The 15311-nt window shown below is 42.7% G+C and overlaps 1 protein-coding gene across 5 annotated transcripts in view; it reads right to left on the bottom strand.

The window, feature by feature from the left end:
- Positions 1-3997: 3997 nt before the first annotated feature.
- LOC121291264 (F-box only protein 48) overlaps positions 3998-15311 on the bottom strand; it is a 30052-nt gene continuing 18738 nt past the window's right edge. Inside the window, exon 5 of one of the 5 annotated variants that reach the window (XM_041212377.1) lies at positions 3998-4039. In XM_041212377.1, the coding sequence (XP_041068311.1) occupies positions 4013-4039 (27 nt within the window). In that variant the 3' untranslated portion in view covers positions 3998-4012. The other 4 variants (XM_041212383.1, XM_041212356.1, XM_041212338.1 and 1 more) reach the window with 4 other exon arrangements.

Here is a 15311-nt window from a genome sequence, read left to right as displayed (position 1 = left end):
GCTCATGTGACAGGTGCCTCAGGGAAATCTCTGCGCTCTTCCATGCACATGCGCAAAAGAGCGCAGGGAACGACTCAGGGAACCCCCACCCCCACAGGAAGCGTTCAGCGCTTCCGGGCGAGCGTCACGCTGGGCAGGCCTTAATTGGCCCACCCACGTAAAATGGCGGCGCGTCCCCGATCAGAGGCGTCGATTGGGTTCCTGCCTTCCCCCGCACAACCCCCCTAACAGGGGGAATATTCAGCCCAAAGTCTGTTCTTAACTATTTACATGCTGACTGCAAAGAAATTAATCTGGCAGACTTTCTTGAATTTAAACAAAAATAGTTAGCTTTTATTCAGTTAAAAACCCATCCAGATAAAGATATAAAAGATTTAAAAAGGTACACCCATGTCCCAATCTTTACAACACACACACACACACACACACACATGCAAACATGCCCCAACACACACAAACATGCCCACATAAGCATGCAGAATTACAAGTTACATAGTAGGAACTTACTTTCTTGCCGAATTCAAATGCAATGATAAAAGGTAAATAAAAAGAGAGTTCACTGTTAATGAGTCCTTCACTGGCTGTGGCAGGATTTTTCCATGGTGGTCTTAAAATTTCAGCGGCTTTGAAGCCCATGTAAACTGCAATTTCTGGAGACATTCTCTTTTTAAAAAGTAATCTGTCTTTTCCAGAAGACAATGATTTTGTACCTGATGTGTGACATGAATCTTTAATTTCATTGGATGATCAAACATACATTGAACTTCTTAAAAAGGACTTCTAAAAAGCGAGCAAACACACTGACTTAAGATGACTGCCACAAGTTACCTGACATCTGGTATTACAAGTTGTCCAGTTCTGGAAAACTCCATTGTGAATTACAATTAAAACACATTAAGATAACCTCCTATGGAATTTCACATATTTTAAATTTCACATAAGTTTTTTCATATGAAAATTCTCTATTTCTATGCTGCATTCCAAACTGTAATCTTAAACTTGACGGGGGGGGTGGGGGGATTGCTACTGTTCTATTGCCAGCTTTCTTCCATACATCTGCTTAGCAGCTTGCATATTGTAATAAAAGACATTCAGAAATGGTCATTCTAGTCACATGACCTCTCTCCATAGTGATTTCAGACGGCAATTGATTAGCTCATGTCTGGACAGACCATGGCTACTATTTTATGGCCTAGTTGATTAGATGCTGTAATGTCCCAGCCATTAACGCTTGAAGGATCCATCCTCCATCTTGATGACACCTTCCATATAGCTATTGTCCTAGTAAACTTTCTGTATCCACTTGAAAGGTAGCTTTATAGAAATGCAAATGGTGAGGTTCAGTACAGTTTCAGATCATCCTTTGAAGTAGTTCCTGACATCAGCAGTTGTAAAATTCCAATGGAGTTTATCTTAATGTGTTTTAATTGCAATTCACAATGGAACTTTGCAGAACTGGTCAACTTGTAATAACTGATGTCAAGTAACTTGTGGCAGCCATCTTAAGTCAGTGTGTTTGCTCGCTTTTTAAAAGTCCTTTTAAAGGAGTTCAAGATATATTTGATCAGCCAATGAAATTAAAGATTAATGTCACACATACACATAGCAGATCGTTGTGACGCAACCCATGCCTTTCTATCCACCCCCATGGGCCCTCATACCCCTATGCCAACCCAATGCCCCTCTACCCACCACCATGACCCCCATACCCCTGCCAACTTAGTCCCAGCTCATGCCAACCCATGACCGCCACACACCGCTCTTTGCACTTATTCCTTCCATGCCAACTTACCTAATACTTTTGGACATTTCCTGGGCAGCTTTGACTGCTTTGACACTTCCTGGACAGCTTTGACAGTTCCTTAACAGCTGGACAGTTCCAAAGAGTTTGTACTTAAAAAGTGCAATCATATTTAATTTTAACAATCCCAAAAGGTGCCTTCTCCCAAAGATGTCCTGGAACATCATCCAAATGAATCCACCAAGTTGAGACCTCGTCTTATCTGGTCTGCTCCGCACACTCTGGGATTCACACAGCTCTGGTTCAAAACGCGAAAATCAGTGAAGGCAGCTGGTGATTTAAATGGCCAGCTGCCTCCGCAATTCATTCATACATGAACTCCGGCCCGGCTCCAGTCCTACCCCCACGAAGATGAGAAATGCGGGATTCGTTGGAGGGAGGGAGTGGATTTAGAAAATTTGGCCATTTTCAGGAATTTTGCCACAACAGCAAGCCTCTCTATTGTGGCAAAAATCTGGGCCCAGATATGATGAAGTCTGAACTTGGTGGATTCTTTGGATAGCCAGGGTACCAATTTGGAGAGGTCAGATACCCCTTTGGATAGGGAAAGGAACTGGCTGTTTGGTGAGTATCTCTTAAATGGTTAAGTTCTGTTCTACCCTTGAGGTTTAAAATAGTACTTAAATTGGTGGTAAAGTTAATAAAACATATAAGAAAGCAACATAAATAAATATAATTAGGTAATTATTTAAAACATATTAAGGATGGCAGGACAGGTGATGTGTCAAGACTGCAGCATGTGGAAGCTCCTGGATAATATTGTGACCCAGGGCAAACACATCTGGACTAAGTGTTTGTGGTTTGAGGAACTTTGGCTCAGAGTCATTGAGCTGGAGGCTGAGCTGCAGACACTGCGACACATCAGGGAAGGGGAAAGTTACCTGGATGCTTTATACCAGGAGGCAGTCACACCACTTAGGATAGGGTCTTCTGATTTGGTCAGCAGTCAGGGACGGGGTGGGTGTGACTGTGAGTAATGCAGGTAAGGAGACCCAGAGGGCAGGAGTGCAGGAGTGTGAGCCTCTGCAATTGTCCAACAGATTTGAGGTTCTCTCAGCTTGTTTGGATGAGAGTGGGGGCTGGAGGATGGATGAGCAAACTGACCGTGGCCCCATGATACAGGAAGCCATCCAAGTAGGGAGAGCAAAAAGGAACTTAGTGGTAGTAGGGGATAGTAGAGTGAGGGGGATTGACGTTGCTCTCTATAGCAAAGAGCGAGAGTCCAGGCGACTTTGTTGCCTGCCTGGTGCCAGGGTTTGGGACATCTGTTCGGGGCTGGAAAGAAACTTGCAGTGGGATGGCAAGTATCCAGTGGTCGTGGTTCATGTAGATAACAACGACATAGGCAAGATGAGGAAGGAAGCCCTGCATAGCCAGTTTGATGGGCTAGACACCAAATTAAGAACCAAAACCTCAAAGGTAATAATTTCTGGATTATTACCTGAGCCACGTGCAAATTGGCATAGGACAAATAAAATTAGAGAAATTAATGCATGCCTCAGAGACAGGTGTGGGAGAAGTGGGTTTCGGTTCATGGGGCACTGGCACCAGTATTGGGGAAAGTGAGATCTGTACTGTTGGGATGGTCTACACCTGAACTGTGCTGGGGCTGGTGTCCTCACAAGCCCCATAATTAGGGAAGTAGAGAAGGTTTTAAACTGAATAGTGGGGACAAGGGATTAAATTTGGGAAGATATGTTTTATGTCTTGGGTAAATGTGTTCATTGGCCAACAGAACTGCACGCCTTCCTATGTTCTCATCAATTGCTGCTTGCAATCAATAATGGGGAGAGACTGATGTAAGAATAAACAATGATGGTTTATTGACACATAGGGCAGAGCACCAGTTCATACTTGCTCACTCAGAAACCTCCAGATCCAGGCTTACAATTCCCAGTTACTTGCGCTGTACAGTGATTTGTCAGTGCTCTCACATGATCAGTATACATACATTCTCTTAAAGGGACAGGATACATCGCTTTACCATATCCTTTCCCCCTTTACTTAAAAGTACAGCTAGCAAGCTTAAAACACATTAACTATTTGCACGATAACTATTTACAGATCAAGTTTCTCAGGAGGGCTTTTTTGACGGGTTGAGCATCATAACCCAACAACCTTGACAGGTGTTTCCAAGACCTCATTTTAAGGAGCAGTTGCCCATTATGTCCCTCAGTCGATGATTTCACCATCTTCTAGGTGCAGTCACATTCACTCTTGCTGCCCCTCCCTTCTAAGCTGAAACAGATAAAGGGCAACAAACACAAAGCAATACAGCAATGAGCCACATGATGTGTGAGGAGAAAGAGGAAATGGGGAAAAAAATTGTTTTTCTTTCTGAGGACTGTCAGCAATTTCTCTTTTTCTTCCTGTGTGACCTTTTCTTGGGAGCACTGACCCATATCTCTGTCTCCTCTTTAATTTTGCTGTTGGCTGGACTAGACTCAGGCACAAGCTGAATGTGAATGAGCTCAGTAGTTGGGTTTCTGACAGCTCTTCTGAGAATTCAGGGTCTTCTAGCTTTAAAACTTCTGGGCTTTTACACAGCTGCTACTTCAGCTCTTCCAATTCTTTCCTATTCTCATTAATAGTTTTCTGGAGAATTGCATGTCATTGCCCCTTCTCAGCTAATGTGTTCCCTAACTCGGCCAGAGACAGGCATAACTCTTCCTTTTCTTCTTCATATCTTGCTCTTGGCACAAAATGGGAGCTGATTGAATTTTGTAGCACACAAAATTTCCATTTCCTTTTGAAGGATGCTGACTTCAGCTTGAACTCTGTCCCTGTATAACACTGCTATGTGCTTCTTCCAATTGGTCTTTGCGTACTCATTTTCTCTTGCAGCAACACTTCTGGCTTCGAATTGGGAACTTAGCGTGCCCTCAAGATTTATCTCTCTCAGCCAGTTCTTTCCGAGGAGACTCGGTCCCCTGTCTGCCATTAAAATAGGAATAATTTTACAGACTGTTCCTCATACTGCATGTTGACTTGACATACCCCTTTCACATTTATTTCTTCACCCATGTATGTCATCAGCTTCTAACTTCTAACTTCAAAGGATGGGTTCCTTTACTCAGATATCTAATTGTATGCTCTCCAATGATGGACATTGATGCTCCTGCATCAACTTCCATCTTAATAGGTTGTCCATTAACTGTAATGACTACTTGGATTGGCTAAGTTCTACTTTGAGGTTGTATTATGAATGGATGTCTGATTCTATTTCTTCTGGCTTTTCCATGAAGCATATTTCACAATTATTCTTTCTGCCTTTATGGTGTTGTTTTAGCCTTTCTCTGCAGTGCCGCCTTATGTGGCCACAGCAGTGGCAGAAAAAGCACGCAACTTTAGTTGTCATTCGCTCACTGGAGACCTGGATGTATTTCTCTTATTCATTTGGTGGGTTTTCACTGCAGTACTGTTGTTTTTCAATGTCTGGAGCTAGAGAGCGTTTTCAGCCTTTCCATGGGGTCCGACGTTTTCGCACATTTTGTTGCTGGATTGTCCTACTTGACCAAGCGGACGGTGCCATTTTGTGTATCTTTTGTAACTTTGAGATATCTAACAGCACTCTCCATCGCGGTAGCTAATTCTAATGCCTTAGTGAAGTCTAGACTAGGTTTGGCTAGCAAACGCCTTTGGATAGCATCATCTCCAATCCCGCAAATCAGTCAGTCTCTCAATATATCAGTAAGGGACTTTCCGAATTCGCAATGCTCAGTTAATGCCTTTAAAACAGCTGCATATTCAGCTATTGACTCCTCTGGAAGCCTGTTCCTTGAATTGAACTTGAAGCGCTGCATAGTAACTGAGGGCCTTGGTCTCAAGTGGCTCTGCACAATTTTTATTAACTCGTCGAAAGTCTTTTGAATCTGGGGTGCTAGGTGACGTGAGGCTACGGATCAGCCCATACATTTTGCTCCTGCATGAGGACAAAAGAATCGCCCTCTTCTTCTCCACCCCCACAATGTCGTTAATGGTAAAAAAGGACGCTAGGTGTTCGACATACTGAGACCAGTCATCTGAAATGGGGTCGAATGGATCGACATGCCCGAACTGCATCATTGTGAATGACTACAAGGGGACTGCACTTCCGATAGGCTTTCCAGGTAATGACAAATTTAGGTGTTTGGCTTACTACGGAGTTGCCCTCTCTCTGGGGTCTCTTATAATTTTCTGTCCATAGCCATTTTTCATGTATTTACCCTTTTAACTGTATTGCTGCTTTAAGAGCAGTCACCTTTTTAAACTCTGTCTCTGCAGTTGTTGGCTTTTCTCTGCTGGGTTTCGCACTCTTTTCGAGTTTTGGTGGGATCCCTGTGATCGCGATTCTGCACGGTTTTTAAAAATTTCAAACTGCAGCCCTGCTTTCTGCTCCGTTTACCGGCTGTACCTTATTTTACAAAGTAAGTACAGATGCTCTTTCCAATGCTTTGCTCACCTGTCCGGAAATTTATTTTGTTTTGTGCTTTATTCTCATCGCCACTTTTATGACTTGGGTAAATGAGTTCATTGGCAAACTAAACTCTAATTGCACACCTTCCTATGTTCTCATCAATTGTTGCTTGCAATCAATAATGGGGAGAGACTGATGTAAGAATAAACAGTTATGGTTCATTGAGACATAGGGCAGAGCATCAGATCATACATGCTCACTCAGAAACCTTCAGAACTAGACTTACAATTCCCAGCTGCCCACACTGTACAGTGATTTGTCAGTGCTGCCATATGATCAGTACACTTGCAATCTCTTAAAGGGGCATGGTACTTCACTTTACCACAATGTGGTAAACCAAAGAGTAGAGATAAGGCAAGAGAGAAAGGTACTAATATGGGAAATGATAAACAGACTGTGACAGCAAGGAACAGAGAGTACAATTTTAACAGTAATTCAGCAGATAAGGCTAGCTGATACAAAAATAATAAAATGACAAAACTAAAGGTTCTGTATCTAAAAGCACATAACATTTGAAACAAAACAGATGAACTGATAGCACAAATAGAAATAAATAACTATGATTTAATAGCCTTTACAGAGGCGTGGCTGCAGGATGACATAGATCGGGACCTGAATATTGAAGGGTATGTGACATTTAGGAAGGACAGGAAGTTAGGAAAAGATGGGGTGGGGAGGGGTGGTGGCTCTGTTAGTTCATGATGTTATTAGCACATTAGAGAGGAATGACCTAAGTTCAGGAAACCAAGATGTAGAGCGGTTTGGATTGAGATGAGGAATGATAAAGGCAAGAAGTGACTTGTGGGAATGGTGTACAGGTCCCCTAATTGTAACTGTACAGTAGACAGAGTATAAAAGAAGAGATAATGGGAGCTTGCCAGAAAGATACAGCAATGATCAGTGGGGGATTTTAATCTACATATAGACTGGAAAAATTAGATCGGCAAAGAAAGTGTAGACGAGGAGTTCATAGAATGTTTTCGGGCTAGTTTCTCAGAACAGCATGTTCTGGAGCCAACCAGAGAGTAGGCTATACTAGACCTAGTATTGAGCAATGAGATAGGAATAATTGATAACCTCGTAACAAAGGCACCCCTAGGTAGAAGTGATCATAATATGATTGAATTTTACATTCATTTTGAGGGAGAGATGAGTGTGTTCAAAACTTGTATTTTAAACTTAAATAAGGGCAATTATGAGGGCATGAAAGGGGAGCTAGCTAAAGTGAACTGGCAAATGAGGATAGGTCAATAAAAGTTCAATGGCAGACATTTAAAGGGATATTTCAGAAAACACAGAATAGATACATTCTAATGAGAAAGAAAAATTCCAAGGGGAGGGCCAACAATCTGTGGTTAACTAAAAAAGTTAAAGACAGTATCAAACTTAAAGAAAAAAATATATAATTACGCAAAGACGGATGGTAGGTCAGAAGATTGGAAAGAATATAAAGAACAGCAAAGGATGACAAAAAGATTAATAAGGAGCAAAAAATTAGAGTATGAGAGAAAGCTAGCTAGTAATATAAAGACAGATAATAAGAGTTTCTATAGATATTGAAATAAGAAGAGTTAACAACGTGAGCGTTGGTCCTATAGAAAGTGAGTCTGGGGAATTGATAATGGAAAGTAGGCAGGTACAGCATGTAATTAGGAAAGCTAATAGAATGTTATCATTTATTGTGAGGGGAATTGAATACAAAAGAAGGAAAGTTATGCTTCAGTTGTACAAGGCGTTGGTGAGGCCACAGTTGGAGTGTTATGTATAGTGCTGGTCTCCTTATTTAAAGAATGATGTAAATGCATTAGAAGCAGTTCAGAGAAGGTTTACTAGACTAATACCAGGATAGGGCAGGTTGTCTTATGAGAAAAGGCTGGACAGTTTAGGCTTGTATCCACTGGAATTTAGAAGAGTAACAGGTGACTTAATTGAAACGTTTAAGATCCTGAGGGGTCTCGACAGGGTAGTTGTGGAGAAGATGTTTCCTCTTGTGGGAGAATCTAGAACTAGGAGTTACTGTTTAAAAATAAGGGGTCGCTCACTTAAGACAGAGATGTGGAGAAATTTTTTCTCTCAGAGGGTTGTGAGTCTTTAGAACTCTCTTCTTGAAAAGGCGGTGGAAGCAGAGCTTTTGAATATTTTTAAGGCAGAGCTAGATAGATTCCTGATTTACAAGGGTTATCGGGGGTCGGCAGGAATGTGGGGCTGATCAGCCGTGATCTTATTGAATAGCAGAGTAGGCTCGAGGGGTGCGGTACCCAGAATTGGACACAATACTTTAGTTGTGGCCAAACCAATGTTTTATAAAGTTTTATCACAAATTCCTTGCTTTTGTACTCTATGTCTGTATTTATAAAACTCTGGGTCCTGCATGCCTTTTTACCCACTTCAATCTGCCTAGTCACCTTCAACGATCTGTGCACACTTTTTAAAGTTCATGCATGGGATGTGGGCATCACTGGCTAGGCCAGCATTCATTGCCCATCCCTAATTGCCCTTGAGAAAGTGGTGGTGAGCTATGTTCTTGAACCGCTGCAATCCATCTCTCTGATCCTGCACTGCTTTTAGAGTTGCGCCCTGTATTCTTTATATTCTCTTTCCTTGTTTTTCCTTGCAAAATGTACCACTTTACACTTCTTTACATTAACTCTAATCTGCCACATGTCCTCCCATTCCACCAGCCTGTTTATGTCCTCTTGAAGTCTATCATTGTCCTCCTTACAATTCACAATATTTCTCTGTTCCCATCTGCAGATTTTAAATTTGTACCAAACTTTGTATCCATGATGCCACTGTCTCTTTCATTCCACGGACTTTAACTTTGCTGACAAGTCTATTCATCAAACACCTTTTGGAAGTCCATATGCACCACATCAACCGGATTACCCTCATCAATTCTTCCTGTCACCTCATCAATTTCAATTTTTCTTGAGGTCCTATTTGGTCAAATGTTGTCTTGGTGTCAAGGGCAGTGACTCTCACTCTCACCTCTGGAATTCAAGTCTTTTATCCATGTTTGGACCAAGGCTGTAATGTGGCCTGTAGTCAAGTGTTCCTGACAGAACTCAATCAGAGCATTGGTGAACAAGTTATTGCTGTGTAAGTGCTGCTCGATAGCACTGTCAATGACACCTTCCATCACATCACTTTACTGATGATCAAGAGTAGACTGATGAGATGGTAATTGGCCAGATTGGATTTGTCCAGCTTCTTGTGAATAGGACATACCTGGGCAATATTCCACTTTATCAGGTAGATGCCAGTGTTGTAGCTGTACTGGAACAGCTTGGCTAGGGGCACAGCTATTTCTAAAGAACAAGTCTTCAGTACTATTGCCAGAATGTTGTCAGGGCCCATAGCGTTTGCAGTATCCAGTGCCTTCAGCTGTTCCTTGATATCACATGGAATGAATTGAATTGGCTGAACACTGACATCTGTGATGCTGGGGGCCTCTGGAGGAGGCCGAAGTGGATCATCCACTCAGCATTTCTGGCTAAAGATGTTTTCAAATGCTTCAGCCCTGTCTTTTGCACTGATGTGCTGGGCTCCCCAGGATGGGGATATTTGTGGAGCCTTCACTTCCTGTTAGTTGTTTTAATTGTCCACTACCATTCATGACTGGATGGAGCTGGACTGCAGAGTTTGGACCAGATCTATACCTGTGGGATCACTTAGCTCTTTATATCACATGCAGCTTCCACTGTTTAGCATGCAAGTAGTCCTGTGTTGAAGCTTCATCAGGTTGGTACTTCGTTTTTAGGTATGCCTGGTGCTGCTCTTGGCATGCCCTCCTCTGGTCTTCATTGAACTAGGGTTTGCCCCTGACTGATGATAATGCTAGAGTGAGGGATATGCCGGGCAATGAGGTTACAGGTTGTGGTGGAATGCAATCCTGCAAAGGTGCTAATGATGCACAGCACCTTAAGGATGTCCAGTTTTGAACTGCTGGATCTGTTCAAAATCCATCCCATTTAGTGCACTGATAGTGCTACACAATGAAAGATTCTCAGCATGAAGACAGGACTTCATCTCCACAAGGATTGTGCTGTGGTCACTCCTAACAAAGCTGGCATGGATAGATGCATCTGCGACAGATAGAGTGGTGAGTTCAAATATGCTTTTTCATCTTGTTGTTTCCCTCACCACCTGTTGTAGGCCCAGTCAGGCAGATATGTCCTTCTTATGCTCAGTTATGGTGCTACCGAGCCACTTTTGATGATGGACATTGAAGTCTCTCACCCATTCTGTGCCCATAATATCCTCAAGTGCTTCTTCCAACATGGAAGAGTGCTAATTCAATGGTTGCACCGAGGTAGTAAGTGGGAATGAGCAGGAGGTCAGCCTGAGACTTCATGGGGTCCAGAGTCAATGTTCAGGACTCCTGCTCCCAGCTGTATACTATCACACCACCACCTCTTGTGCATCTGTCCTTCTGGTTCAAAGGGGACAGGACATACCCAGGGATGGTGATGAGGCGTCTGGGACATTGTCTGCAAGGTATGATTCTGTGAGTATGACTATGTCAGGCTGTTCCTTGACTAGTCTGTGGGACAGCTCTCCCAATTTTGGTTCAAGAACACAGATGTTAATGATGATGACTTATTGTTAGCTTTTCTGATTGTGCTTCTCTTATGTCTGCCTGGACAGACAGGTGGTCTGTCCAGTTTATTCTTATTCAACTTTTTCATAGCGGTTTGATATGACTAAATGATTTGTTTGGCCATTTCAGAGGGCAGTTAAGAGGCAACCACATTACTGTGGGTCTGGAGCCAGACCAGTTAAGAATGGCAGACTTCCTTTCCTGATGGATGTTAGTGAACCAGATGGCTTTTTACCATAATCAGGTAGCTTCATGCTTACCATTACCAATTGTTTTGGACTGGATTATCACTGTCTGTCTTTAAGCAGAGGTGTTTTTAACTGTTTAAAAACTGGGCAATGGTGGGTTTCCCAAACCCTCAGTTTGTGTGGTCCAATTTTATAAATAACTCACAGCAAGCTTCCTTTATGATTAACTCAGAAGGTTAGTTTATTTCACAGTGAAACCTGGAGGTTGGTGAGGGGGGTGGTTGGGGTTGTATGCAACCACACACACACACACAAACACACACACACACACACGCACACACACACACACACACACACACACACACATTGTAGAGGGAGTTTCACAACCATGGATAACAACAGTAAAAGAACCACAGAAATGATTTCCAGAGTCCAGAAAGTCGAAGTCCAGATGGAGTTTCCTTCGAGGTGGAATTCAGTTCAGATGAGTCCCTGGTTAGAGACAACAGCACGAAAGTCCTTTAAAGTGAAGAATGATGCAGCATGATGAGGCTTCTGTACATAGACTACTTGGCAGGCAATGATCGGATGCGTCTAAATAAAACAGGCTTTGAGGAGTTGAGAGATGGTGGCCAGCTGCTTGGTCAGCCAGGAGTCCTGCTGTTATCCGGTACAGGTCGGAGGTGGTCAGCAGATTGCTTGTTTCTAGGTTCTCAACTGAATAACTGAATATAGAGATTTCAAAATTGTCACTTGAGTCTTGTGACTTCCTTCCTCCACAGTGATTTCTGAAGAGGTGTTTATCTGGTGTCTGAATCTGGCTTTTTTTTAATGGCTTAAAATTCCCCAGTCATTAGACTCTGAAAGAGTCACCATCCATGTTGAGGATCTTGTTTAGGAAGCCATTGTCTGGGCAGACCCTGTGACTCTGCTAGAGGGTAAGCTTATCAAGATGTAAATGGAACCCATTGTTCTCTCAATGGTTCCCTTTTAAAATGGACCAGACAGTCCCAAGTGTGAGATGGGTCTGTTAACAACTCTGCAGGAATAATGAGTTTCGATCTCTGGGAGTCCCCTGGTTTTGTGATTATAAGGTCCTTACAATGGGGTGTGAGATTCCACAAGGATGAGAGGGGAACTCTTTTTTTCTTGTAGCTCCTATTGCAAGCTTCCAAGACAGATGGCCGATCCTATGAGTCATGTGGCCTGTAACAGCCATCTTTTGGTTCAGCAAACGTCCATTTAAAAATAGTAAAAATAGAATAAAATTTGATTTCTTTCATGTCTTATTGACATGTCACTGATATTAGCTTTTAATTCTAGATTTATTTAATTAATTGTCGAATTTGAACTCATGTGTCAAGAATATTTGTCCATGCCTCTTGATTTCTAGTCCAGTAACATAACTACTGTGCTACTGTACTCACTTAAAAACAGTAATGCACAAAATGCCATTTCTATGGTCAGATATGTTCAGGGTGATAGAGACCGCAGAAACATTACTAGGAACTCAATGCCATCCTTCAGGAAGCAGCTGTGATGTCTTGATTATGCGAATGTTGACAAGTGAAGAAACATTGGCAGACAGTTCTTGGAAGAACAGGATAGCCCTTTGAATTTATTGCTGTAGTCCTCACTGGGCAACTCACTAACAGCAGAGCTGTACCCTGAATGAGAAACTTGAGTTCCTGGTTTGAGCCTTAGCTCTGTGGTAGCATGCTGATTGGGTCAGAGGTATGTGGGTTCAAGTCACATGATACTATTCTAAAAATAGCAGAACAGTTCTTCTTGGTTTTCTTCCACCAACATCATATGCGTAAATGTTTTTCCTCAACCAATGTCTGTTAATATAACATATTACATTACTGTCTGTGAGGACTTGCTGTGCACAAATTGAGTGCCTCATTTTCTACATCGCAACAGTGATTACGATTCAAAAGCACTTAATTGGTTATAAAGCATTTTAGGAAATGCTGAGGTCATGAAAGACATTGGCCAGGATTTTCCCATCAGCGAGTGGGGGGCGGGGCCTGCTCGCTGACACATAAAATGACGTGCAGTGACGTCGGGCGGAACTCCCGATGTCACCATGCCCCCTTTAAATTTTCAGGTAGGCAGGGGCGCAGCAAAATAAGCTGTGTGCCTGCCGGCCTGTCAAAGGCCAATTGAGGCCATCGACAGAGTCATTGAAGCAATTAATGGACCTGCCCGTCCAACCTTAAGGTTGGCGGACAGGCCGGGAGCTCTGGCGGGAATTAGAAAAAGCATGAAACCTCATCCATGAGCGGGATGAGGTTTCATGTAGGTTATAAAAAATTTAATTAAAGTTTTTAAAAAGGTTATGGACATGTCCCAGCTTGTGGCAGCGTCACATGACGGGAGATGTCAGGGAATTTTTTTTTCTATTTTTAATATTTTTTACTGTGGAGATGATCTCCCTGAGGCAGCACTTAGCCTCAGGGAGATGAGTGCGCTCTTTTGTGTCCATGCGTGAAAGTGCGCACTCTCGGCTCAGGGAATCACCCCCCACCCCCGCCCACACAGGGAGTGCATAGCGCTTCCGTATGGATGTCACGCTGGGCAGATCTTAATTGGCTCGCCCACGTAAAATAGCGGTGCGCCCCCAATTGGGGGTGCCGAATCGAGGCCCCCTCCGCGCACCCGCACTTCAGGGAAAATCCTGCCCATTATGTACATAAATCTAAGCTTTCTTTTTGTTTATTAATCTGCTTTGTGTTCCATGGCTGCTGTCTCCAACTGTAGGAAAAGCGTGTCATTCTGGAACACACTGCCTGAAAGGCTGGTGGAAGTAAATTCAATAGCAGCATTCAAAAGAGAATTTGATAAATACTAGAAGGGACAAAGATGGCACAGCTTTGAGGAAAGAGAATGGCAATGGGACTAGCTGGACAGTATCATCAAAGAACCGGCACATGCACGATGGGCGTCTTCTGTTCTGTATAACTCTGCGATTCTGAAAGAGTGTATGCAAAATGAGGAATTGTTGACAACACTTGAAATTCCTCCCACAAGGTTCTGACCCCAAGTTGGGTTTAAACTTGATGTGACTCACGGGGAATGTAAGAAGTTCATGTTTATTTTTGCACAGTTAAAAGATGAACTCATAAGTGGAAAATAAATGTGAAATATAACAGTTGGCTTAGACTAACTAATCAATTATGTTTAATTTCCACAGGGCATGTCTTTAGTCAACATCTATTGTGTGCCGTTTGGCATATTGTACAAAGTACTGGAAACCCTAGCACTCAATGTTACCAAAAAGTTACCACATATCCAACCTGTGATATTTTTCGCATGTCAATGTTTGTTAATTCCACACAAGTGAGATTGTAGGGGCAGTAACTGATACTTCACTTCGGAGCAACTTGCACATAACTGAACTTTTGAAATCTGGCTATGACTTGCTGTGGCCTTATTGAACTGTGAAGCTGTGCTGTTTGGGCGCCACTTCCTATGATTCCACAAATGTTCATGAGCTGTAAAATCAACCATTGGTGTAAAGTAACGGTCATGGAACTATTAATGTATGTTCCTCAGACAGCACCTTCCAAACCCATGACCACTAAAAAGACATCTAAAAAGACAAGGGCAGCAGACACATGGGAACACTACCACCTGGAAGTTCCCCTCTAAGTCACTCACCACCCTGACTTGTAAATATATCGACATTCCTTCACCATCACTGGGTCAAAATCCTGGAACTCCCTCCCTAACAGCACTGTGGGTGTACCTACATCACAGGGACTGCAGGGGTTCAAGAAGGCAGCTCACCACCACCATCTCAAGAGAGATCAGGGATGGGCAATAAATGCTGGCCCAGCCAGCGAAGCCCACATCCAATGAATGAATTTAAAAACATTATTGGAAAGTTTTTTTTAAATAGAGGTTTAGCCTGTGGGTGTATCTTAATTGGATCAAAGACAGCTAGTCTGGGTGCTTTGATGTATACTAGTTTTGAGATGTAAGAGAGGTGGAGTGCATTTGCATTTTATTGAATAAAGCATTCAAGAAGGGGAGTGAAATCTGGCACCTAGCTAGCAGAGACCAAGCAATGTTTATATTACTAATAGAATTGGTACTATGAAAGGGGTTTTATTGTTAGAAGAGGTGGAGTTCAAAGGGGCTGGTGACACAATGAGAATTTACATTCAGTGAGATGTGCTGGATATAATAGAGGGCAATTTCATGTGTGCAGGGCAGAGACAATGTGAGATCAAAGCCTGTAAGCCTATCAGTGTCTGCAAA

Source organism: Carcharodon carcharias, chromosome 2, assembly GCF_017639515.1.
Source record: "Carcharodon carcharias isolate sCarCar2 chromosome 2, sCarCar2.pri, whole genome shotgun sequence".
NCBI classification, from domain to species: Eukaryota; Metazoa; Chordata; class Chondrichthyes; order Lamniformes; family Lamnidae; genus Carcharodon; species Carcharodon carcharias.
The sequence above is the reverse complement of the archived record's forward strand: the minus strand, read 5'-3'. Positions and strand labels throughout refer to the sequence as shown.